The 26,290-nt window shown below is 39.9% G+C and overlaps 1 protein-coding gene and 1 pseudogene across 6 annotated transcripts in view; both read right to left on the bottom strand.

Annotated features, from left to right (window-relative positions):
• Positions 1-6,547: 6,547 nt before the first annotated feature.
• Positions 6,548-6,628, bottom strand: LOC125637473 (U4 spliceosomal RNA; annotated as a pseudogene).
• A 13,519-nt stretch (positions 6,629-20,147) lies between these two features.
• VCAN (versican) overlaps positions 20,148-26,290 on the bottom strand; it is a 136,202-nt gene continuing 130,059 nt past the window's right edge. For 4 of the 6 annotated variants that reach the window (XM_048850442.2, XM_048850443.2, XM_048850439.2 and 1 more), the window contains 3 exons: positions 25,885-26,029; positions 23,255-23,437; positions 20,148-22,722 (listed from right to left, as the gene is read on the bottom strand). In XM_048850442.2, the coding sequence (XP_048706399.2) occupies positions 22,592-22,722; positions 23,255-23,437; positions 25,885-26,029 (459 nt within the window). In that variant the 3' untranslated portion in view covers positions 20,148-22,591. The remainder of the gene's footprint in view (positions 22,723-23,254; positions 23,438-25,884; positions 26,030-26,290) is intronic. The other 2 variants (XM_048850440.2, XM_048850441.2) reach the window with 2 other exon arrangements.

Raw genomic sequence — 26,290 nt, 5'->3', positions numbered from 1 at the left:
ATCTTGCCCTGCCTGGCACCTGACTGCAGGAGTGGCCTCACTGATTCCAGTAGGAGTGCTTAGGATACTAGTCACCATGAATAAGCGTATCAGAATCTGGCTTAGTCTGGAAGGGAGGTCACCAGCTCTGAATCTCCCGAAACTCTGCTATAGCTGATGCTGAAAATTGTTATTAGTTGTGATATGGAACCTGATTCTGAATTCTTTCAAACTCCTATTGAATCCACTGGGAGTTAGGAGTGCATGGGCAGAGAACAAGAACCATTTTTCACTGATGCAGAAAGTGCTGCTTTTTAAATAAGAAACATTTACTCCTCCTCAGCACCAGAGCTTTCACATATCTTAGCACAACCATCTCATTGCATTGGCAGAGTTTAAATCAACATAAATGAATGCCTTTTGTTAATGCTTGAATCATACTAAAGTTTACATGATTCATCCAAAAGGAAAAAAAAACATGATTTTGAAAAGAAATCATGTTTACATTAATCAAGTCAATAAGAGTACAAATATCTTGGCCTCTCACTGTAAAATTTTAGACAAACAAATTTCAGTCCAGCAAAGATTCAAACTCTTGGAATTTGTCTTTGCATCTGGAAAACAGCTGTTTTAGGAAAATATTCCAAACCTTGGGCTTGATCCTCATTGAGTCCCATTCCATCCCTTCACACTACCCTGGCAGCACAAAGATGAGAGAAAGTTGGCTCAGACGTGGCAAAGTTGGCAAGCAAATATTCCTCTTGCCATGGCAACATGAAGCCTATTCAGACAGTTACATAGTCTGGGAGGGAGTATATCATGGGTGTGTTGGGTGCCAGGGGGAAACACACACCACTGTGGAAATTCAATACCAGCGGAATTGCCTCATGAGGTCATTACTGCTGTCTTAAGTTAGAGCAGCACTGGGGTTGGTGTTTCTTGGAAGTCAGACCAGCCCCTGGCTGCCTGAGAACAGCGGTAATTGAGTAACAGCATCTCTATAACCCCACTTCCCTCCCTCCAAATCCGAGTCCATACGTAACTCAGCAAAACCTGAGGATCTAGCCTTCTGTCACTGCTATGTCAATAAAATTGAAACTTTTTTTGTAGTCCAAATTTACTGTATAGTGGCTCTCCAAAAGGACTCAGTCCTACAGTGCGTGCACTGCCAAAACTTCCATTAACTGCTATGGGTTTTTTAGTGGAGAAGGCATGGAGGAGTGGGCCAAAATGTGTAATGAAACAACATGGTTTGATTATGTTCTTGTATCTTTAATGTTACTTACCCTAAATGCTGTAATCAACCTTAATTAACTTTAATGAGTATAATCAAACCACACATGCTCCTCCCCAAGAAAGTGCATGTGAAATGCCACAGCTCACGGAGAATGAGTATATATTCATGTCATCTTGTAGCCTGTCTCCACTATTTAATTTCCTGCAGCAACCCACAGACTGCAATAAGTGAATTGTTGCCCAGAAATCCTCACAGCTGTATGAAATCTGAGTGGATGGAGGATTTTGAAGTAACAGCAAACCAAAGACCTGATGTGTCTAGCCAGAGATGTGATCCGGTCTCTAATCGTTTCGGCATTATGCAAAATTAATATTTCGGTTTGCAATTTTTTTTTTGCAGATGGAACACAAATGGGGACCCAGTGCAAAAGTGTCAGTACTTTCTTTGCTCCCGTCTGCTTTGCTTTCGCACAAACTGTTCAGATACCTTCCTTTTGTAGATACCATCGTGTAGTTATTTACAGTGCTTCACTTTACCAAGTTTTACATACTCATGCAGCCATAATATTTATGGAGTCATTCAGCCTAACTACCCCTTCTCCCAAGGTGGGGAAGACGGGAGAGATTAGGGAAGGTCTCTCCTCACAGAGAGCTCCCTTTATCAGAGCAGGTCTCCCTCCCTCCCCTTGCACTTCCTTCCTTTCCTCTTTCATCCAGTCTCCTTGTTAGTGAGCTCATTAGCTATCTAGTCCCAATCTGATCTGGTAATCAGGAACTCCTCTCCTTACTCAAAAAGAAAAGGAGGACTTGTGGCACCCTAGAGACTAATAAATTTATTTGAGCATAAACTTTTGTGAGCTACAGCTCACTTCATCGATCCAATGAAGTGAGCTGTAGCTCACGAAAGCTTATGCTCAAATAAATTTGCTAGTCTCTAGGATGCCACAAGTCCTCCTTTTCTTTTTGCGGATACAGACTAACATGGCTGCTACTCTGAAACCTCTCCTTACTCAAGGTCTCCCAGGGGCTCAGCTGGTTAAACAATGATTAGCCTGTGGATTCCCAACACACCGTCACACTTCCCATTATTGCCAGAAGAAGTTATGATAATTTCAAAGGTTGGGTGTTCGGTTTTGCTTTTTTCTTTTATAAAATTATTCTTTGCTGCATTCATTTTCATGCTGACAAAAATGGGAGCGAGAGACCTGGCTGAAGTTAATATCCAAGTTAATACCCCCACTTGCCCCCCTCGGGAAAAAAAATCTCCTAGCTCTCATGCAAACCATCCTGGAAAAAATGTGAAGCAAACAAGCCAAAATTAAGACTTTTGTAGTTCTGGAAACCCCTTTTTAAAATACACTCACTTGGTTTCTAGCATTGAGCATTTTTTTTACTAGCTCTAGCTCATTGGTTCTCTTTGGTTGTACCATCTAGTTCAGTTAGTGACCTGTTCTCACAGCCAATAGGCTGTTAACTGAATAATTCCAATACAGATTCTTTGTGATTTCATGTCACAGAAAAATGTCCAAATGATATTTTCTTTCCTGAATGAGCAAGACATTAAAAAATTGCTACCGAAAATATGGCCGTGCTTTGACTGTAGCCACTCTTGCCCTGTGATGGGGACATAATCCTGCCTCATCCTATATGACTGGGTCAGGACATCACGTTCAGGATCTTCCTGTGTGTCACAACTCCACTGAAACTCTTTAGTTTAGGTTGCTTTTAGGGCTGTCAAGCGATTAAAAAAATTAATCGTGATTAATCGTGCTATTAAATAATAATAGAATACCATTTATTTAAATATTTTTGAATGTTTTCTACATTTTCAAATATATTGATTTCAATTAAACACAAGGATACAACGTGTACAGTGCTCCCTTTATATATTTATTTTTGATTTAAAATATTTGCACTGTAAAAAACAAATAGTATTTTTCAGTTCATCTCATACAAGTACTGTAGTGCAATCTATTTATCATGAAAGTTTAACTTACAAATGTAGAATTATGTACAAAAAATAACTGCATTCAAAAATAAAACAATGTAAAATTTTAGAGCCTACAAGGCCACTCAGTCCTACTTCAGCCAATTGCTCAGATAAAACAAGTTGGGTTACAATTTGCAGGAGATAATGCTTCCCGCTTCTTGTTTACGTTACCTGAAAGTGAGAAAAGGTGTTCTCATGGCACTGTTGTAGCTGGGGGTGCAAGATACTACCAGATGTGCTAATGATTCACATGTCCCTTCATCTTCAACCACCATTCCATAGTACATGAGTCTATGCTGATGATGTGTTCTGCTCGATAACGATCAAAAGCAGAGTAGACTGATGCATGTTCATTTTCATCATCTAAGCCAGATACCGCCAGCAGAAGGTTGATTTTCTTTTTTGGTGGTTCGGGCTCTGTAGTTTCTGCATCAAAGCATTGCTCTTTTAAGACTTCTGAAAGCATTCTCCACACCTCGTCCCTCTCAGATTTTGGAAGGCACTTCAGATTCTTAAGCCTTGAGTTGAATGCTGTAGCTATTTTTAGAAATCTCACATTTTATCTTCTTTGCATTTTGTCAAATCTTCAGTGAAAGTGTTCTTAAAATGAACATATGCAAGGTCATCATCCAAAACTGCTAGAACATGAAATATATGGCAGAATGCAGGTAAATCAGAACAGGAGACATACAGTTCTCCCCCAAGGAGTTCAGTCACAAATCTAATTAACTCATTATTTTTTTAACGAGCATCATCAGAATGGAAGCATGTCCTCTGGAATAGTGGCTGAAGCATGAAGGGGCATACGAATGTTTAGCATATCTCTCACGTAAATACCTTGTGTAAGGGGACTGTTGCCCCCTTACTAACATTCAGTGGAGATGTTAAAAGTACAAAAAGGGAGAAGGGTCGATGGGGAATCAGAACCCTGAGACTGACAGCCCCCAGGTACAATAGGGAGAGGCCAATGCTCCAGGTCAGCCTGAATGACAGGGCGGGCAGGCTAATCAGACAGTCAGGAGGCCAGGGAGGTCCCGTCCTCCATGTGAGCTGGATTTGCCTGGGTCAGACAGAGTGGGGCCAAGCTAAGGAGAAAGCAGGGGCCCAAGCTAAGCTGGGGAGCAGAGCTGGGCCAGATCCAGAGAGAGCAGACCCTATCCTGGGAGCAAAGCCAGAGGCACAGCCCAGAGAGAGCAGACCTGTCCTGGGAGCAGAGCTGCAGCAACCAGAGGCAGACGGGCCAAAGAAGCAGCCCAGGGAGCTGGAGGCAGAGCAGCAGCAGCAGCAGCAGTGCAGAGACAGAATGGTGCAGCTGGGGCTGGAGCAGTCCGGAGCTGGGTGCGGTGAGCAGCTGGGGAGACCAAGGGGGACCCTGGGCAGCGGGCCCAGCACAGGGAGACGCCTCAGGGAAGGGGTCTGCAGGCCAGGCTTGGATCATAACCCTGACAGGGCGGGGGCAACACTGGGAAGAAGGGTCCTACCACTTAGAGCCTGAGAGCGTGTGGCCACCACCAAAGCGAGTGTCCAACCCACAGCATCCCTGCAGCACAGCCAGGGCCTGAGAAGAAGGCCGGGGACTTACAAGGAACAGACTGTGAACTGCCCAGACATTCCAGAGACGCTGTTTGTGATGTTCCCTGCCACAGAGCGAGTTGATGTGTTTCCTTTAACCTTTCCCATTTTTCCTTATTCTTTTTAAAATTAATTGTTGATTAAATAACTTGCATTTGCTTTAACTTGTATGTAATGGTCAGTGGGTCAGAGAAGTGCCCAGTGCAGAGAGAGTACCCCGGAGTGGGGACACCCTAGCCCCTGTCCTAGGTGACCACAGCAGGGTTAGGGGTCAAGCCCCCCAGAAATCCTGGGCCCAGCCTTGTTGGGGTTACGAGGACTCTGCCAGACAGGAGAGTGGAAGGGGAGTCCTCAAGGTCAGGGAGGCCACTGGGTAAAGGAAGTGGGAGTGAGGACTCAGATCCTTTTGCTAGCCCACTTCACCGGGGTAGTGCAGAAGCCAGGAAAGTTCCCCACAATAGCAGGACTATTCCCCCGCTTACACTTGCAATACTGGCTACAAAAATGCCATGTGAATGCCTCTTCTCACTTGCAGGTGACATTGTAAATAAGAAGCAGGCAGTAATATCTTCCATAAATGTAAACAAACTTGTTCGTCTTCGCGATTGGCTGACCAAGAAGTAGGACTGAGTGGACTTGTAGCCTCTAAAGTTTTACATTGTTTTGGTTTTGAGTGCAGTTATGTAACAAAAAAATAAAAAATCTATATTTGTAAGTTGCACTTTCACGATAAAGAGATTGCACTACAGTACTTGTATCTTTTATTTATCATTTTTACAGTGCAAATAATTGTAATAAAAATAATAATATAAAGTGAGCACTGTACACTTTGTAGTCTGTGTTGTAATAAAAAAAATCAATATATTTGCAAATGTGGAAAAACATCCAAAATATTTAATAAATTTCAATTGGTATTTGATTGTTTAACAGTGCAATTAATTTTTTTATCACGATTAATTTTTTTTAGTAAATCGCGAGTTAACTGAGATTAATTGACAGCCCTAGTTGTTTTATATTATTTGTATATGATTTTTCACTAATCACAAACAAATACAACTGATTAACCATAAATAGAAATATCTAGGCTAGAGGTCAGGGTGTTGAATATCTGTTAGCAACTTATTAATGGAATACTACTTTTTTTTTTAAACTGGGCTGTGGTATACTGTAAATTGTAGTCTGCTCAGCTTTAGATTCCAGCTGAGTTAACAGATAAAAGGCCACAATACTGGCTCATTTTGTCAATTCTTTTTGATATATTAGTCCAAGCATACTGATGCAAGTCCTTACTATGGACAGTGAAATGAGTTAGCAGAAAAGTCAAGACAAACAGAGAAGTTCCCTAGCGGATACAAGGAATTCATACTTAACATTGTTAGAATATCACACTCAGCCTCACAATGTAGTAGGAACACTTACGGGCAGATGAACAAAAATCTCAGTGCCAACATCTAACAAGCTTCTTAAGCCAGAAACAATTAACCCTAAAGTAGTTACAAAAGAAACTAAAGAAGACTTTCTAACAAGAATGCCAAACTGTTACCCTTTTCCAACTAGGAGAGAATACCAGATTCCAAACAGAAAAGGATGAGCAACTGTCAGGATAGTAACTATACACTTAGCTCTAAGGTCATATATTATAACTACCTGTCAGGATCAGTCTGACAGAAGGAACATAATTGCTATATAATTCTGTAAATAAACTCCATGTGAGTCCACAGTTCTAACAAGGGGTAATTTGTCGTCCGCCCAAAATCTTCAGGTCTTCATTGGTCCTGGAAAAGTTTCAATTAGCAATAATCATGCCTCAGTTGAGCCTCACAGACTATGATACTGCCACTGCGCACGGCAGAAGGTAACCACCAAAGTCCAGCTTTGCCAAAATTAGGGTTACCATCAACTCCACTCCAGCAGCTTTGGGTTTGAAACCAACTGGAATCACGTTTCAATTTCTGAAGCATTAGCCTTGAGTTAAGTGCTACCACATTCACATTAATACAAAAAGAAAAGGAGTACTTGTGGCACCTTAGAGACTAACAAATTTATTTGAGCATAAGCGAATACAGACTAACACAACATTAATACAGTTATTCTGCTTCTTATGGTGTCTAATTCCCAGACCATTGTAACATTATACAGAAGCCCTGAATTATTTATTTGATTAAAAGGCTATCTAATAACTTTACTTGACAGATAAACTATTTCACAATGCCCTTAGGCAAAGGATATTAACATCTGGCTTTTTCACATAACACCATAACTTACAAATAACCTTTGTAATATTTAATTATGTAGTAGTCTTGTGCCGAAAAGCTCCACCATCTGTAATACGGTTCATTGACTTTGTCTGTTCTTGTACACATAGTTTGTTGAGACACTGTAAATTCATATACTAACCATTGTAAAGCCCTATTCATTCTGATGTTAATCATGTAGGAGTAAATCCCGTTCTTTAATCATATTTAATCTGCATTTGAGCTTTGCAATTTTGCTAAAACAAAATTTAATTACTCACTATTAGGGGCAATTCCACGATTTATAAAAAACAAAAGTCCCTAGCACTACTTCTATCAGAGACTTCTGTAATGAAGATGGTGAAGTTCATGGATTTAAAGTATTAAGAAAAGGAGTACTTGTAGCACCTTAGAGACTAACCAATTTATTTGAGCATGAGCTTTCATGAGCTACAGCTCACTTCATCAGATGTAACTAACACGGCTGTTACTCTGAAAAGTATTAAGAGTTATTGGTATACAGCATTTATAGCAGTATTCTTATAGAAGCAAACAATAAATACATTGCAAAGGTGACTTGCCAGAATTTAGCTTAATTTAGGGAAACTTTATGTCATATATTCTAACAAATAAAGATACTTACTGACCTTTAGAGAGACAGAACTATTCATGGAAAATGCTTTACGGGTGATTGCAAAGACCCACATTTTCAATTTTTTTATTTTTTTTGTGTTCTGCCTATTTGATGAAGGTCTTCCATTTACATGCAATATTCAGTACTGAACTTAACAGTTTGATTAGTTAGAGAGCTACATCTATGCAAAGAAATTAGTGCCCTCTTTTTGCATTGTCTATTGTAGAGACACATTTTAATTAATGTTGTATTTGTTTTCAATTATATCATGCACATTTTTATAATAGTAGTTTGCATTTCTTCAGTTACTTTCATCCAAGGATCTTTGCAAACAAGGTACTAATCCTCACCTCAGCTCTGTAAGTATTTTGACCCCCACTTCTAAGAAACCAAGGCACCGATCTATTAAAACAGATGCATATAAAATCTGGGTCAAAGCTGGGAGTAGAATTTAGATCTCTTGACTCCCAGTCCTATTACTTAACTGTAGGATCCGCCTTCCTCTACCAATAGGATATTTCATGCCACACTATCATGTGTCAATTTTGTTTGCAATCCTGGCATATTTTTGTTATTTATTACGAGATAACACATCTATTGTTAAAGAATGCAAAGCAAAACAAACCCCCCTCACACACTCACACAAAATGCCTCCAGAATTCCAGCTACTGCTCACCCAATCTAATACTGTGAGCCATCTGCACCAGTGCTCACATAAAGGACATGAAAGAAGTCTGAAAATCAGTTGATTTATTTTCCTTTTTGAAGTAGGTAATGTAGGACACAATCCAATAAACCTCCTGTTTGTGACATCTAGTGGTAGTTTGTTTGAATGACAGTTTCTAGAAGGAAAAGCGATAGGTCAGTCCAAGGCACTAATCTCTCCACAACGCCCTCATAAGTCTCCAGCAACTGGTATGGCATAGCTATGGGTTGGGGTGCAGAATTTCAGGACCCCCTCCCCGTCCCCAAACACAGGGTTTGTGTACCTCCTAAGCAACAGAGAATTCTGCTCTGCCAAGTGTCCCAGGACCTCGTCTGCAGAGTAGCTCTACCCCTATTCCACAGCTTGGCAGGAAGCTTTCTGGCGCACTAACCTCTGCCACTGCCCTCTACCACACCCAAACACTTGTCTTTAGTGCACTGGGGAGAATTTGCCCCTTGAAGGATTGACTGTGTACATATGTTTGTCAATGACTCTAGCCGTATTCTTCAGTACTGTATCAGTGAAATAGCGTGGACTGCACTCCATCTTGCCACCTGGAAAATGGAATTCATGACATCACCCTGATCGCGGGCTCTACTCATGCTGAGTAGAGAGGACTGCTTCGTGGGAGGAATGTAGCGCCATATGTCCAAGTGTTTTGTCAGCAGTGGGGATCAAACCTGTCATCTGAGGGGGCAAAAGACCTATCTGGCTTTGAGATTAAACTCGATAAGTTTATGGAGGAGATGGTATGATGGGATAACATGATTTTGACAATTAATTGATCTTTAAATATTCATGGTAAATAGGCCCAATAGCCTGTGATGGGATGTTAGATGGGGTGGGATCTGAGTTACTACAGAGAATTCTTTCCTGGGTATCTGGCTGGTGAATCTTGCCCATATGCTATCTGATGCTGATCGCCATATTTGGGGTCGGGAAGGAATTTTCCTCCAGGGCAGATTGGAAGAGGCCCTGTAGGTTTTTCACCTTCCTCTGTAGCATGGGGCACGGGTCACTTGCTGGAGGATTCTCTGCTCCTTGAAGTCTTTAAACCACGATTTGAGGACTTCAATAGCTCAGACATAGGTGAGAGGTTTTTCACAGGAGTGGGTGGGTGAAATTTTGTGGCCTGCGTTGTGCAGGAGGTCAGACTAGATGATCATAATGGTCCCTTCTGACCTTAATATCTATGTATCTATGACCTCTGGATTTTGAAGCACGAGTCTCTACTACCTGAGCTTAAAAAAAAGAAACAACCAAAAAAACAAAAACAAAAAAACCCTCTAGCTTTTAGCCACCACTGTGGCTGACTCAACCTTTGTATGTGGCCTCACTAGAGAGGGACAGAGCACTACACTGAGTGGATGTGTGTTACAGCGACATAATTAGTGTCCAGGTTGGGAAACCTGCAATACAATTCTTCCACAACAGCCTCAGTGCAGAGTAGCCTGGGGAAAAGGTGGCTGAAATTATCATCCTCTTGTTGGTGGAGAAGTACGCCCTGCCAAAGAAAGGCATGGGAAGAGAGTTTCGGAATATAAAGTTCATCCCCAAAGAAGGCAGTGGAAAACTACAAACTACTTACTCATGCCCGTGCAGGGGAGGGAGGGGGGGGAAGGGGCATCATTGAGATACATTTGATAGCATATATGAAATTGTTCTATGCTTTGTAGCAAAAAGAGTAATAGTATTTTATTCCATGTGTATAGGGGGAAAATATTTCATAGGAATTCTCTCCAAAATTGACAATTTTATCAACTCAATCAAAAACTGACTAAAGTAGTGAACATTGCTGAGTGTTATTGCTATCATTTACAGGCAAATTGCCAACAGGATTGGAATTGTATTTTTGGTCTCAAACTGGCTCCCAGCATAACCCATACCAGTGGATACCGATTCTTGTCATGTACCAGGTATATTAATGTTTACAAACCTGACCTATGCCAGGTGAGTAGAGCCAGGAAAAAGTATAGGGAAGAGGCTTTCAAGAGCATCTAAGGGATTTATGAGCGCAAACTGCATTAAAAGTTATCGGGACACATCCATGCTTTTGAAAATCTCCCCCTATCTTCTTACCAGCATTTCAGTGTGTCCGACCTTTGACAGGTATATCCATGCAAAGGGCAAATGAAGCCATCTGACCCATCTGCCTGGGAGGGGAGCTGGCAGATAACTGCCAAAAGGTGATTACAGAGCTTCCATATTTTCCTGAAAGTAAGTAGTATTCAAGACAAACTAGAAAGGGTGAAATATTGTTCTGTGCTGTAGGGCCATAAGCATTTGAGAGATGTACGGCATGCCAATGGGAACATGAAGAAGGCTAGAGACTACTGGACAAAGTCATTCTAAAATTTCAGTAATACTTTTATCCATGCAAGAATGCCACTTGAGAAAGTATACAGTACATTCTCAACAAAAACCCCAGCTGCCAGTTGAGACAATGACCATTGTGTTCTTGGGGTACATAATTACTCTTTTTGGCATGAGCAACTTGCCAAATATTCAGGGTCTTCTAGGTTGTTCCAGTTGGGAGAAGAAATTGGTGAGAGTCAGATAGTCTTTCTTTGCAAATAAAAACAAATTGCATCAGTGTACAAAAAGTCCTGTTTCCGCGAGCACAAGAGGAACCAAACAAGAAGAGTCTCCTTGCTTACAAAGCCAAGCCTCTTCCAGCTGATATCCCAACCCAGAGCTGAATCAGTGAACTGATAAGTTTTGAGACTGAATTATGTGTGGAATAACTGGAAACCCCAGGTCAAAGCAAGGTTATTGTAAGAAATGAACCTCACATGGTACATATTTGTTAATTCCCAAATTAAAGTGTTAACAAGCAGTGAGAAAAAAATAATAATGAAGGAGCTAGCAGAAAGTCCGAATAACAGAGAACCTGATTTTAAAAGCCCTGCTTGATCCAAAGGATCCATATTTAGTACTGATTATTCTATCACATAACACCAGTCATAATACATCTTCTGAACTTATGGACAGAAGGACAGAAACTTTAGTGCCACAGCTAACGAGTGTCTTGAGCCAGGCAATTAACACTGAAATAGTTACAGAAGAGGGCTATAGCTGGAAAGAAGAAAGACTGGACAAGACTGCAAAACAATTATCCCCACTGCAAGGAAGATAGAATATTAGATTTCAAACAGAACATGGGTGGCAGCCTACCAAGAGAACCAAGATTTTCTGTATCAATGTCATATGTCATGATCACCCCTGAAGGTCAGTCCTATAGGAAGGCAGCCAAACAAAACAGAGGAGGACAGTAGTTTTCTGTTTCTTGAGAACATCCAGAATGCTACTGACACTGCTTTGGGGCTGACAGAAGCAGCACATGCCCTCCCAGTCAGTGACAATGAAAAACACCAGGAGCAGCAAACGGACTCCAGTCCTGCATCAGCCACTCTATTATTTTGCCAGAGATCAATGTCTAGCTGACAGGTCTATAAGTCGCTGGGTCATACCATTTAATCTTTTAAAAAAATTGGCACAACATTAACTTGGTTCCAATCATCTGGAACTTCCCCAGTACTACAAGACAAACTGAAAAAAATAAAGTAAAATCAGTATTAGTGGTCCAGTGAGCTCTTCAGCCAGCACTTTTAAAATTTTGGATGCAAATAATCTAGACCTCCTGATTAAAAATCTCTACCTTTAGTAGCTTCTGTTTAACATCCTCTAGAGATATTATTGGAGTGGAAAGAGTGTTCACCCTATGTATTACCACATGATTAGACTATATTATCTGTTTCCCCCCCCAAATAAGGAACAAAATATTTATTGAACACTTCTTCCTTTTCTGCATTATTGATAATTCTACCATTTCAATCTAGTAATGGGCCAATACCATTGTCAAGATTCGTTTTATTCCTAATTTTTTTTTTAAAACCCTCCTTGTTATTGTCCTTAATTCTTCTGGCCACTCTTGGGTCCCTTGACTTCTCTTATCAATTTTCTACAATTCCTAACTTCTGATTTATATTCATGACTACCAGCTTCTTCTTTCTTCTATTTGGTGCATGTATATTCATTTATTCTTACAGCTGCCTTCATTTTCCTTCTAAACCAGTCAGTTTTTTTTTTAAATCAGCATGATTTTTTCCCCTCAATTGGGGGATTGTGGCTTTTTGGGCATCTCGAAAGGTGTTATTAAATTATTCCCAATCATCATTTACATTTTTCTGATTAAGTACTTCTTCACTGTTGATTTGGCTCATAATTGTTTTCAGCTTTGTGAAATTGACCCTGTTAAAGCACCACATATCTATAGTATTGGTCTGGACTTTGGTCACTTGTATCATGATCACTTGTGACTAAGCTTCTATTAATTTTCCTCTTTATGTGTTAGGACAATGACTAATATAGTATTCCCTCATGTTGATTACAACACTTTTTGAGTGAGGAAATTGTCATCTATAATGATTAGAAAAAGGATATTTTAGTACTTGCAGCATGAGAATTCTAGCATATATCACTCAAATTGAAGTCCTCCCTGATCACACTTTCCCCCCTCCTACAAATTATAGAGGCAGTCATCCTGTTCCCTAGTGTGATTTGGTTGTCTGTAACAGACAACATTTAGTACTCCATCTTGTGCATTAGCTGTTAGGACATCAATCTATAAGCATTCAAGATCATTTTCTTCCACATCATCAGTGATTGGTAATAGGCAATACCATTTTTGATTTACAGTGCAATGTCCAACTCCCCTTTTGCCCACTTGATCTTTCCTAAAAGAAATGGTTATAACGTATTTAATATTCCAGTTGAGCAAATCATCCCAGCACGTTTCAATAATACCAGCTAGCATAAATTTGGTCTAATCAATGAGCAATTCCAGTTCCTCTTATTTGCTACCCAGACTCAGAGTGATAAATTCCTTCCCGTAGTACTGAACATCTGTTTTGTTAGAATTATTTTCTTCACTCATTTCAATAGAGCATACCTGATCCACTGACTTTTGGGGGGAGGGGGAGGATGGAAGGGGGAAGGGTCCTGACTTTTCAAACCTGATCTTTTTTGTGTGCGATAAAGATGTGCTTTATAAATTTAAAATAATGGTGGGAGCAAATGAGGACACAGCGGAATAGAAATTTATACCCACAGACAACTAGACATCTACATGCCTTCAGTTCTGCCCACAAACAGAGGGTGCAAAAAAGAAGATTCAGTTATGGCTCCTTTAAAAAAAAATAATCAGGCTCTTAATTGCCTTGTTCTGTTATGCGGATGAATATTTTGCCCAAATTTGCACTGGAGTGTTACTACTTAGACTTCATTCTTTGTGAAAATGCAAAAATAATCAACTTTAATACAAGCCATATACTACCATAGTTCTTTGCTCTTTTATCACATTCTTGATTGCAGCAAGGCTACAACTGGAAGGGGGCTTGGCCCTGTATATCAAAAACATATCCACAGTCATCAAGGTCTTTGAAAACTTCCTTTAGTCTTTTGCTCTTCTTCCCAATTTGGACAGGCAACAGATTAGTGAAAAAAGGATGTTTATATTAAAGTGGATACTTCTTTGCCATTTTAATGCAATGAGAGAAAAATAACTAGTTGGTTTTTTTGTGGACTTATACAATGTTAGTATACATTCCTGGCTCTATTGAATTTACATTTCATTATTCATTTCTCACATCTTTCCTTTTCAGACTGAGGGATATCTTAGCTCCCAGACAGCTTGTTATACTGTGCGTGATTATCCCAAAGTATTTTTGGTGTGTAAATGAAATGCAGTTTCCCACTTTCAGTGGCAGCAGTTTCTTAAAGTCAGTTTTATAGTGCTCATGAAAGCTGCTGTGTTGACAACATAGGGGACTAAGTCTGTCTCTCCACATAACAGACAGTTGTAATGCAAGCTTACCACTTGCTACTCCATCAATGTACTTCAGTCACAACTTTCAGATAAACACCTCTAGTGATGTGAGTAGTTCTGTCTCCATGACTACTCAGTTCTTGGCTTCTTTTCTGAGACAACCAATAAGGGTGCCAGTTGTGTTGTTTTTTAATTAGGAAAGGATTCGTGTGCACTGTTAAATTAAATCCTAAACCTCTTAAATAGGGGCTACAATGTAATCCAATTCCAGTATAAAGAATTCTGTATGTTCAGGACTCCAATTGTCATCACGGTAAGACAGTTGATATTAATAAACAGTTGTATTTACAGAAGTTCCAGACTTAAAATACGTGCATACTCTTTACTTTGAAATTCATCTACTTTTCCTTTCATCTCTAATCAACTCTTTTAGTTAACACACATGTACTTCAGCCTGTTTCAGGTGTTAATTCCACAAAGCCAGATAACAATAAAACAGCCTATGTTTTTTAGTTGCTTTCTGCTGAAGATTTTCCGTGGTTCCCTGAACAAATCTCATGGACATATCTGTCTTCACCATATTCCCTAAACCCCACGCGATGGATGATCTGTAGTCTTTGAATACTAAGGAAGGAATACTCCACTGGAGATTTAGAGTGGCTATCTATAATAGTACCTTCAAGTTCCTTTCTAGGAGAGCCTGCTAGGTTTTTCCTACACTCAAAATTGCACAAGAATTAGTGAGTTGGAGAGCATCATGTTTTACAAGCTTTAGAAGAGACAGCTATATAGCTCTATCCCACAATGTTTTAAGTTAATCACCATAAAAAGCCTATGTCACAAAAGTAACCATTGCTGTTTTTTTTTTAACCGGTTCCAGTTGGCAATTAGGTATTGGAATCAAGCAATAGATAATTTAATCCCGTGGTCCTCCACTTGAAACCAATAGAGCTCAAAGGAATTGAACGTTTTGCTAGAATATCCACTAGAAAATAATGTTTGGAATGTTCAGAAACAACTCAGGGTTATCTTTCCACTACACCCAAGCATTCAGCCTGAGAGCTCAACATGCCTGACAGAGTGTTAGCCCTATTTCACAGATACGGAAACAGACATATGGTGATGAAGAGACATGCCCATGCTCACAAAACAGGTCAATGGCAAAGCCCTGACTCCCTTATTCCGAGTCCATTGCTTTAGGACAATGAGGAGGACTGGAAGCAGAGAAGTGAAACCCGCCAGTCTGTTTTCATTGTCCAAGCTGAGTGAATCACAAAAAGTAAACAGCAAACCTGTGAAAAGCTAAAATAGATTTATTAATTTAAGAAACTGAGATTTTGTTCATAAAAGTGGTGAAAGTCTCTTAAAACAGAGATTGTTGACAATATGTAAAGGACTGATATTTGCGTCACATCTGGGAAAGTGGTTTCAACCAGTTATTGAGTCCAGTAACTTATAATTTAACTACATGCTTTGACACATTTCTGGAAATTACATCTTGATTATTCCCGTAAGGAAGACTGGCTAATGCTACTGTTGGTAGCAGATGTAGGAAAGGGGGCTCTTAATAAATACATTGACACACAAATACATGTATGTTTTGATACTACTTTAATTGAAGTAATTATGTCTATGAATGTATTTACTAAGAGCCTATTTTCCCACGTCTGCTACCAACAGTTGCATTAGCCAGTCTTCCTTATGGGAATAATCAATGCATAATTCCCAGAAATGTGTCATCATTTAACTCCGTGCTTTGCAAGCTATTGGACTGTAATAACTAATTTAAACAACTTCCCAGATGTGATGGAAATATATCTGGTGACGACATGTATTGAGAAGTACGGTAAGCTTTGCATTTAAACTAAGGGCTTTACTTTGAAGTGGCATAATGGAATATTTAAGTTGTCATATTTGACTATACACAGGTTTATAAGCAAAACAATACAAAGTTTGAAGATTAAGGAAACAGAAAGAATGAGTTTGCATTATTTATACAATGACATATACTTGCTGGTGCTTGACAGATTAATTAAAGTCTATTCATAGGCCAGCAAGGTGTTGGTGGAGATCTGAGATTCACATCACACGAGAAAGCTGCTTAACTCCCTCTATAAATCATAATTAAAGGATGTGACGTTAGCTTAGGGCTATGCAGCTAAAAGGTGTCTTTCAGGGCTTAGAGGTGAATTAAAGGCATTTGAATCCCAGTTGAGAGCTGATGTTACAGCGAATTTACAGGACAGGATATGGGACGATGTACCTGCACTGAAGAGCTTGCAGAAGACACCAAGAGGCAAATTGATGTGTGATCATTATAAGCAGTTGGAGAGAGGTTCGAGAGGACAAGAGAATCACCAGTAAGATAACTGGTTTGCTTTGGTTGGTAATGCATGCATTACAGAGGTACCAATAACTGTTTTAAATTGATTGTGAGCAATAAAATGCCTTTGAAAGGGAACACTAGGATCTCTGGGCCTCACAGAAGTGAGTCTTAAGAAACTCAGATGAGGACAGGGTGCACACAGGTTAGCAGGCCAAACCAGAGATAGCAGTAATGGTAGGCTCTATGACATATAGAGACAACAATTTTTATCTAACTCAGTTTATGAAAAGCCATAATGACTTTATAGAAGATTGTTAGCTTTTGCCTTTTGAGTGAATCTTAGTGCTACAAATGACTAGGAAGATTATTCATAGCTGACAATTAGTTAAAAAAGGCGAATATAATACTGGTGCACTCCTTAATGCCAACAGACTAAAAGGCCCAATTCTGCAGTCTGGGGATTTGTGCTGATCAGGACCGGAACTTTGTTTACATAGACACCATTCCTTAACAATAAGATAAATAATAAAAAACATCACCTCCCACAAGTAATGATTACAAAACATGTTACTGCCAACTTGGGAGGGGGCGGGGTGTGCCTCTAGGGAAATAAGCTCTGGCTCACAAATGCCGTTCTCATGAACAGGAAGCTAAGTAGTAGCTACAGAAAGAAATGAAAAATGCAGATTTACAACAAAATAAAATTCTAAACTTACAACAGCAACAACATTACCCAGCTTTGCACAGGACACAGTTCAGCTCTGAAATGAAGTCTTCTTCTCAGGTCTTCCCCCTTATGTGGGATTTTCAGAATGTACACAGCATGTTAGCTGACTCCTTTCCCTTCAAAGACCTTTCCTTAATTGCCTTGAGTTGCTGTTCTGCTGGGCTTGTATAGCTCTGACTCCCAGCAGCCATTGCAGTTCTGCCCTATCACCTTCAGGGAGGTGCCTTTGCATTTTGTTGTTCGCTTTTGCTCCCATTCCCTTGCTTTTGTAAGTACTTTGGCTATGTTAATTCAGGTTTTTTCCTTTAAAAAAAAAGGATTGGCGCGGTAATTATTGCACGCAGGTCATAATCCAAACAGCTTTGGATACATCGGGGGGGGGGGGGGGGAGAGGCTGGGTTAACAGCTACCACACCATCACAGGAATAACCATTGTGTCTTCTGTCTCAAAATCATTTCCCTCATGGCAGCTGCTGAAAATTCCAGTTTTGTGACTATTCCAGAATAGTCACATAACTATTCAAGTTTCAGAGGAACAGCCGTGTTAGTCTGTATTCGCAAAAAGAAAAGGAGTACTTGTGGCACCTTAGAGACTAACCAATTTATTTGAGCATGAGCTTTCGTGAGCTACAGGATCCATTTCTGAGAGTCTAATGTATCCCCATGAACAACAGGAGAAGGAACTACAGTATCAACAGTAGGGCCTGAAGAGGATCCCACTGATGGTGATTCAGCATGAAAGGTGAGTAAATTAAATGTTTCTACCTCCAGCCCTGGCCACCTGTGTTGCCAGCTGGTAACACAGTCACACAAAGGACCTGTGTCCACTGCTGATGCCAGAACTCCTGATCTGCCAGTACCGGCTCATGCTGCATGAAAGTAGCTCCAAATCACTTTCATCACTCGACAGATGAGTGATCTTTCATCACAGTAGGGCTGCTCTCAGTTACCATGACAGAGCACTGGAGGACCCTACCTCACTTAGTGTGTGTATGTATATATACGAATATATTAGCAATGCTTGTGTGAATGTCTACAAGTTGCTGTGTCACCCCCTGTCTTCACTCCACAGACCAGGATTACCATGGTAAGTGTGTGCAACATGTCAAATGTGCAAAATTCCAAAAGCTCCTTTTTTCAGAGCTAGAAGTGGATTTTGCAAGTTGATGTGTGAACAAATATTTAATACATTATGACCCCCGTCCTCTCGAAAACAGAACTGGAGTGCCTGACTCTATCTAATGTATTTGTCCCCACAACACCCTGGGGAAGTATCACTATCCTCATTGCGTATATGTGGAAATGAGAAACTAAGTGATGTGCCCATCACACAGGAAGTCTGGGGCAGACCCAGCTCTCACAAATCCTAGGCCAGGGCCATGAGTAGTGGACTGTCCTTCCTCTCTTTAGACCCTCACAGTTTAACACTAGGGATTACTGGAAAAGAACGGAAAACACCACACAAATACTGAATGCAATTTTGCCATGAAGATTTTTTAACCTATTTTTACCCAGCTCTTTTTGAATCTGCAAGGCTGTGCTGGAACAACAGACTCTTATTACATTTCTCTTTCTGACCAGGCTTGAGATAAAAGTACTGTGCCAACAGCCTTTCTTGCAGTGCACAGACTCTTTTTCTTCCACTCCTGGTCTGTAGTCCAAGTTTTCAGTGAAGGTTCTTCTTTTATCCAAGATGGATCATCCATCCCTAACACGTGCACTGCAAGTACAAAACTGGAGGAGATTCTATTTGTGTTGACATTCCAATTCCAACTTCATCATCTCTGACCACAGACAAAGTCAGGTATGCAGTTCAATTTGCCTCTATTGGTTCTGATTTCAGGGAGGTGCCCACGGTCATCAAGCTTGAGCAGTGTTTCATAATTGAAAGGAGGGGTGTGTGTCCCTGCGGACAGCCTGGATAGAAATATAGGAACCGTCAATCCATGCAGCATACTTCTTTGCTGAAGCGTTGCAACGTATCCTGCAATATGCAGCAAAGTTTACTCCTGCTGTAAGTAGTAGCATCCCAACTCGCCCTCTGGAGCATATAAACACAACCAGATGAAGCACATGTCTGCAGCCAGATTTACAAGAGCCAGATGTACTGCCAGTATTGGAGGGAAGGTGCACAGAATAATAGTTGCTCTGCACAGATATTCACAGATCCATGATGTTGGACCTTCTTTCCTTGTAGCATTTTGGGCTCTGTGCACAGGCTTCAGCCCTGACCGCTGTCTGTCCCAACCATCTGCTGAGCCTGCGTACAAGATGGGAATATGCAATAGATTTTTGACCTCTTCCATACTGTCAAATTTTACCGTTAACATCTCCCTTCCATATCCAACCTGATGTAATCAGCTTCTGTACTGTGTGGAATAGCACAGACTGGGCAAATAGAGAGGAAAAGTTTAGTAATTAACCTTGTGGTCGAAAGTAAATTTAGTGGCAATATTTCTTCTATTAATTTGGTCTTTATCTGAAAAAAAAATATTTGCAATACTCTCATCTGACAGAGATCGGTTTAAAAAAAAATAAAAAGATTGTGCTGGACTAATTTGGTAGCCAAGAGGAAGGATCCATGAAATGCTGATTTTGACATCTATATTCAAATCTCAGACTCCTTCTCCTTTTCCTAATTTTGACCTCAATAACCTTGAGTGTGTTTGCGTTTAGTGCTCCTGGAAGTGAAGGCTAATACTACTGGCTTGAGTAGAGTTTGGCTTCTCTTGAGCAGAAAGATTAACAAGCATACGTACCTAACTGCTGTCCTCATCACAAAACCGCCAGGCTGTGCCTGATGGCCGAGAATGTGACCATCTAACTAACTTTACTTTTGGGATTTAAATCAGGAATTAAATTAGGTTTCCAGAGGTGAAGAAAGTTCAATTCACTTTCTAAATAAAGAAACATGGGTTTGTTTTTAATAAGGAAAGTTGTCAGTCCTATTTTATTATGAGCGACAGAGACAGAAATGGAAAGAATCAACATAAGCGTTATACCTAACTTACTTAAACTACAATCACCATGGTATCTGAATGCCTTACAACATTATTTAAATCCAAAAGCGAACAAGTAAAACAGATTTATACAACAGATTTGTACATATTGTAAGAAAGTTGACAGAGTGCTAAAACCTATTCTATGATCTATATGTGTTTGCACAACGAAATGATGTATAGTATACTCTATATTGTGAACAGAGCCTTGATTTACACAAGTAATAATCTTGCTCTATATTTTAAAACACAGTCCAAAAATTCTGTACAGCTACTCATCTAAAATCTAATCCAAACCCTATTAAAGTTCAATCAAAAGACTCCCTTTGACTTCAGTGGGCATTGGATTGGGCCCATAGTACCTGTGAATAACGGTGAGTACAAACAGCCTAGCACATGATCATATGTAAAATATCACATTGCATAGATTTAAAGTGGAAGACATGCAATAACAAGACAAGTCACAGTATAGCAAAACCTTGTTTCTTTGGTGAAACAGAAGCAGATATTAAAGTTACAAAGATTTTAACTTTCATTCACAAAAAACCCAGACATTCACATTATACACTATACAAGTTATAATATAAATAGAGAAAAGCATTATGTGTGCTGTAGAGGGGAAAAATGTACAAGTCAATGCAGTGGGGTTAAGTTCCACTTGGTTTAGCAGTCAATGGAATTTCTTAAAGACACCATTTGCAATTGTAGCTACTGTATTTGCTGAGAAGCCATAGAAAGTTGACTTTATGGACAGCTCAATAGGATACAAATGCCTACATGTTAGCTGGATTTTCACTTTTTTTCTTTTGCTCGCTACTCTCTCCATAATTTTTGTCTACATCAATAATATAAGAGACCTAGACCGATGTCTTTAAATTATTATTTTAGAAGATGTATCAGAGGGTATTTATCTTTTTTTTATTTTCATACAGCCCAAAAGTGTGCTAGGTGCTTTGATGAAACAACCAAATTGACATGATCCTTGCTGTGGAGAGCTTATTTTAAATACTACCTTACTATGCGTGTCCAGGCCAATGACGAGCGGAATGGGTCAAAGTAAAATAAAGCAATCAAAATAAAGAAGTCCTACATGCATACTTCATTCACTATGATCTATAATCTTTTTGTGCATTTCTTTTTAGATCACCAACATGCAGATGCTTCTACAAGTCACCCATTTCATCACAAACAAGTGATCCTGTTTGCTAGGAATTTAGTTCATCAGGGAAATAGCAGTTGAGGCGGAATATGATTCCAAATGCATCAAGGGAGCTCAGGGGCTAACACTGAACTACCAAGCGCTTTCAATTTTCTTTGCATGGGTAAAATAACATCCAATAAGTTAAATCAGTATGGCTTACTTCATTTATTTATGTACGCTTCACAGCTGCAGCATTCATACACAAACATTCATTACTTTATAAAAAAGATTAAAAATGGTTATATATACAAAATTATTTACTTTTTTGACTTTTTTGTTTGTTTGTTAAAAAAAAGAACACCCCAAAAAACCAACCCTAGGTCTACCTCCATTATAAAATGCAGAGACTTGTAACATAGACCTATGGTTAGTATTGTGAAAGTCATTTTAAGAAAGTAACCCTGGTTGAGAGAGTTAATGTATTAGCCCTTTGACTCTTACAGGCCACCTTTGCCATATACAAGTCCTCCATGCAGTCCTTTCTCACCAGTGATGAAGCTGGAATGGAGAGCAGGAAAAGTTCCACATTGCAGTCCCTAATTCAGGCAGGATCTCACTTTATGTGCTACTTCTAAGTTTTGCATCACATGGACAAAAACTGTTCCTCTGATGGGAAATGGCAGAGATAAAAAAAAAAGACATATAACTTGCGTGTTTATCTTCATCTGGCAGTTTTCAGTCAATACAATTATATTTAAACCATCTCCAACCTAGGTGAACGACAGACAAATAAGGAAATCAATGATTACAGACCTCTGAGGCCATATAACCATAAATATGCCTGAACTTAGTGTGACTTTTCATTTTATATACAGGATTTTAAAAACAACACACAATTAAACATAATAAAATCATCTTATTTACATTTTCATTGGTGCTAAAATTGAGCTGTTTAAATATTGCAGTAGGCTGGTATATGTTATAAAATAGTCCCCACTGGTGGCATATAGAAAACTAACATTTCTGATTGGCTGGAAATGGTTCCTCATATTTTTATTTTTGAATTTGCTGATAAACCCCAACATTTTTGCAAAATGTGTTGTGAATTCTGGAGTCCATAGTTCCAAACAATTTGCTAATACTTCTATAAGTGATAGAAAAGGCACAGTAAGTTAGGACTTTGGCTGAAATGGTGAAAATCCCCATTCACCATTTAGCATTCAGCGCCTTGAATCCTGCCACGTCCTGATCCAGCGGTGATAATGTTTTGATGAATTTAAGAAAGTTCCCTTTCCTGGTGAAGGATGTTTATAGTAATATTTCTTAGAATAAGTCCTTTGGAATGTGGATGCTGCAAAGAAGGGGGAAAAGAAGGAAAATATTAAAAGAATACCTTGATCTGAACAATAAACTGGCTGATAGATGGACAATATAATGAGTCACACTTTATATAAGTTTATTAATGGTTTATATTTGATGTATTTTTAAAGCCCCTGCTCCTGACATTAAGTGAGTATGGGAGAATTTCAGCTTTCACTGTCATTTGTTTTTTTTAAAATACATTTATAGCCCTGATGATTGTGGAGAAAAGCTTGAAGACATGATCCAGGGACATCCTAAAGACTGAGAAACCAGAAGACAAATAAAAGACCCCCCCACACCCTTTTTTTTAAATTATGATTTTTTGAGGCCTGATTCATGGTTTGAACACCTGAGATTAATAATGCTGCTGGAACAATCTATATCAATTGATTAATCCTGTATTAAAACATCTATTAATCATTTATTAACTCTTCATACACAATCTGAAAATGGATCCTTAATAAAAATTTTGACCAAATTGGATCTATAGTTTCCGATACAGCTCATAGTCAGCAACTTACGATTCATGCAGGTGATTTTAGGCATATCCCATCTTCCATTCCCTTGACACCGGATAGTTGGAATATGGCGCTGGATGAAACCATCTTTGCAGTGGTATCTAATCAGGGAGTTGATTTCATAGCGAGGCTTCATCTTCCCAAAAGTCTTTGCATTTTCTACAACAGGAGGCTGACCACAGGCAACTAAAGACCAAAAAGAACCAAGTTCATAGGTGTCATTCCAAAGTGAGTCTAACCCAGCAGTCCTTACTCAGGAGGGCACCAACTTACTTCGTAGGAGTCTTGCCTGAATCAGAACTGCAGGATCGGCCCTGTTGTGACATGGTTGAGCAGATTTTAATGTCACAAGAATGTAAATGGAAACTTGCAGACAAAACTGATGGAGTTTCCTTTTTGTTTTTAATTTACTATGTGGTTTGATGGCCAACAGAAAATGGGAATAAAGTAGCAATTTCTGCAGAACTCCAAAAGCCATTAACTCTACATGAATAGGTTTTTCAAAAAGGGCTAATTCATAAACTTAGTCTGGAATTCTCCTTTTGAACAAGACTATATGTGAAACACTGGAAACCTATGGATCCATCAGTGATATATTGATAAAGCACTTAGAGGAGAGGAAAGTGACCAGGAACAGTCAGCATGGATTCACCAAGGGCTAGTCATGCCTGACTAATCTAATTGCCTTCTATGACAAGATAACTGGCTCTGTGGATGAGGGGAAAGTGGTGGACATGTTGTTCCTTGACTTTAGCAAAGCTTTTGACACGGTCTCCCACATTATTCTTGCCAGCAAGTTAAAGAAGTATGGGCTGGATGAATGGACTATAAGGCGGGTAGAAAGCTGGCTAGATTGTCAGGCTCAACGGGTAGTGATCAATGGCTCCATGTCTAGTTGGCAGCCGGTATCAAGTGGAGTGCCCCAAGGGTCGGTCCTCGGGCCGGTTTTGTTCAATATCTTCATAAATGATCTGGAGGATGGTGTGGATTGCACCCTCAGCAAGTTTGCAGATGACACTAAACTGGGAGGAGAGGTAGATACGCTGGAGGGTAGGGATAGGATACAGAGGGACCTAGAGAAATTGGAGGATTGGGCCAAAAGAAATCTGATGAGGTTCAACAAGGACAAGTGCAGAGTCCTGCACTTATGAAGGAAGAATCCAATGCACCACTACAGACTAGGGACCTAATGGCTAGGCAGTAGTTCTGCAGAAAAGGACCTAGGGGTTACAGTGGATGAGAAGCTGGATATGAGTCAACAGTGTGCCTTTGTTGCCAAGAAGACTAACAGCATTTTGGGCTGTATAAGTAGGAGCATAGCCAGCAGATCGAGGGACGTGATCGTTCCCCTCTATTCGACATTGGTGAGGCCTCATCTGGAGTACTGTGTCCAGTTTTGGGCCCCACACTACAAGAAGAATGTGGAAAAATTGGAAAGAGTCCAGCGGAGGGCAACAAAAATGATTAGGGAACTGGAACACATGACTTATGAGGAGAGGCTGAGGGAACTGGGATTGTTTAGTCTGCGGAAGAGAAGAACGAGGGGGGATTTGATAGCTGCTTTGAACTACCTGAAAGGGGGTTCCAAAGAGGATGGATCTAGACTGTTCTCAGTGGTAGCTGATGACAGAACAAGGAGTGATGGTCTCAAGTTGCAGTGGGGGAGGTCTAGGTTGGATATTAGGAAAAACTTTTTCACTAGGAGGGTGGTGAAACACTGGAATGTGTTACCTAGGGAGGTGGTGGAATCTCCTTCCTTAGAAGTTTTTAAGGTCAGGTTTGACAAAGCCCTGGCTGGGATGATTTAGTTGGGGATTGGTCCTGCTTTGAGCAGGGGATTGGACTAGATGACCCCCTTTCGACCCTGATATTCTATGATTCTATGACTCTATGATATCAATAAAATGCAGTAAATCTAAGGATGTTACAAAAGGCAGCAGTGGTGAAGATTTGGGTTTGGGTTTTGACTGCACCAGTCTGTAAAGGCTGAGAATTTCAGATGATCAGCTGAGTGCACAGCTTCTAGTAACAGCAAAGTTTCATAGTCCCACCCATTCTAATGGAGCAAAGCCACTACATAGCTGAGCTGTATGAACCCAAACATGGTTCAGGTTTAGACAGCATGATAAAATAATCCTGCTTTGGAAAACATGTGGATAAAGGTCTGTGAGAAAATGCCTTCAACAGGAGCTGAAACTCCAGCTCAGTAATAGCAGGCATTGACTGTACGCTCAGTGCAGCCGATAATTCTGTTAACTGAAGAGAGTTCTCAGGGCAAACAAGCTCTCTCATTGGTTTTCTTTTCCATCAGCCTAGCAGTAGGAGTACTCCAGTACTCTCTGCAGTTAGAAGGGTGACTCCACCTTCTGACCCTGCCCAACCAGTTGTTTTGGGTTAATTTAGGCTACTGAGTTGGTGGAAAGCTGTACAATCTGCCCAAAATATAATCTTTCTGGGCTAGAGAAAAAAGAAGCCGGTTTAAAGCTGGTAAGCGTAAACCCATATGAGGATCCATTATGCCGGTCTCCAGCCAGAATTTGTCCGCATTACTTTATAAAGCAGGGTCACTCAGATGTATGAATTCAGGGAATCATGCCTATTTTAGTCACTATCACATGGTGATGGTTTCTCACCTGTTCCTTTCTTGCAGGTATATGTGAGGTGGTAGTTGCATGGCACATCATTCCACTGGCCATTCTCATGCCAAATTATAACAACACAGTCTTCTCCAACAGAAAAGAAACTGTCTGGCTGGTTAGGTCGCCAGTTTTCATATTGCTGCAGAAAAGAGGAGCAAAGTTATTATTTCCAGAGTCAGGGCATATTACATTCTGTATTAGAGAAGATCACATAATATTTCCTCAGAAAGGGAAAATTCAATAGTTCAACACAGGCAATTCAGCACAAATTAAACAAAAATGGATGTACAATTAATAGAAGTGGGAGGGAATTGATTATCTTAATGCAAAAAAAAAATAAAGCTTCCTCCTCTTGCCTCGGACCTGCTTCTACCAGTCCATTTTTATTAATACCACATTC

Source organism: Caretta caretta, chromosome 5 (assembly GCF_965140235.1).
Source record: "Caretta caretta isolate rCarCar2 chromosome 5, rCarCar1.hap1, whole genome shotgun sequence".
NCBI classification, from domain to species: Eukaryota; Metazoa; Chordata; order Testudines; family Cheloniidae; genus Caretta; species Caretta caretta.
The sequence above is the reverse complement of the archived record's forward strand: the minus strand, read 5'-3'. Positions and strand labels throughout refer to the sequence as shown.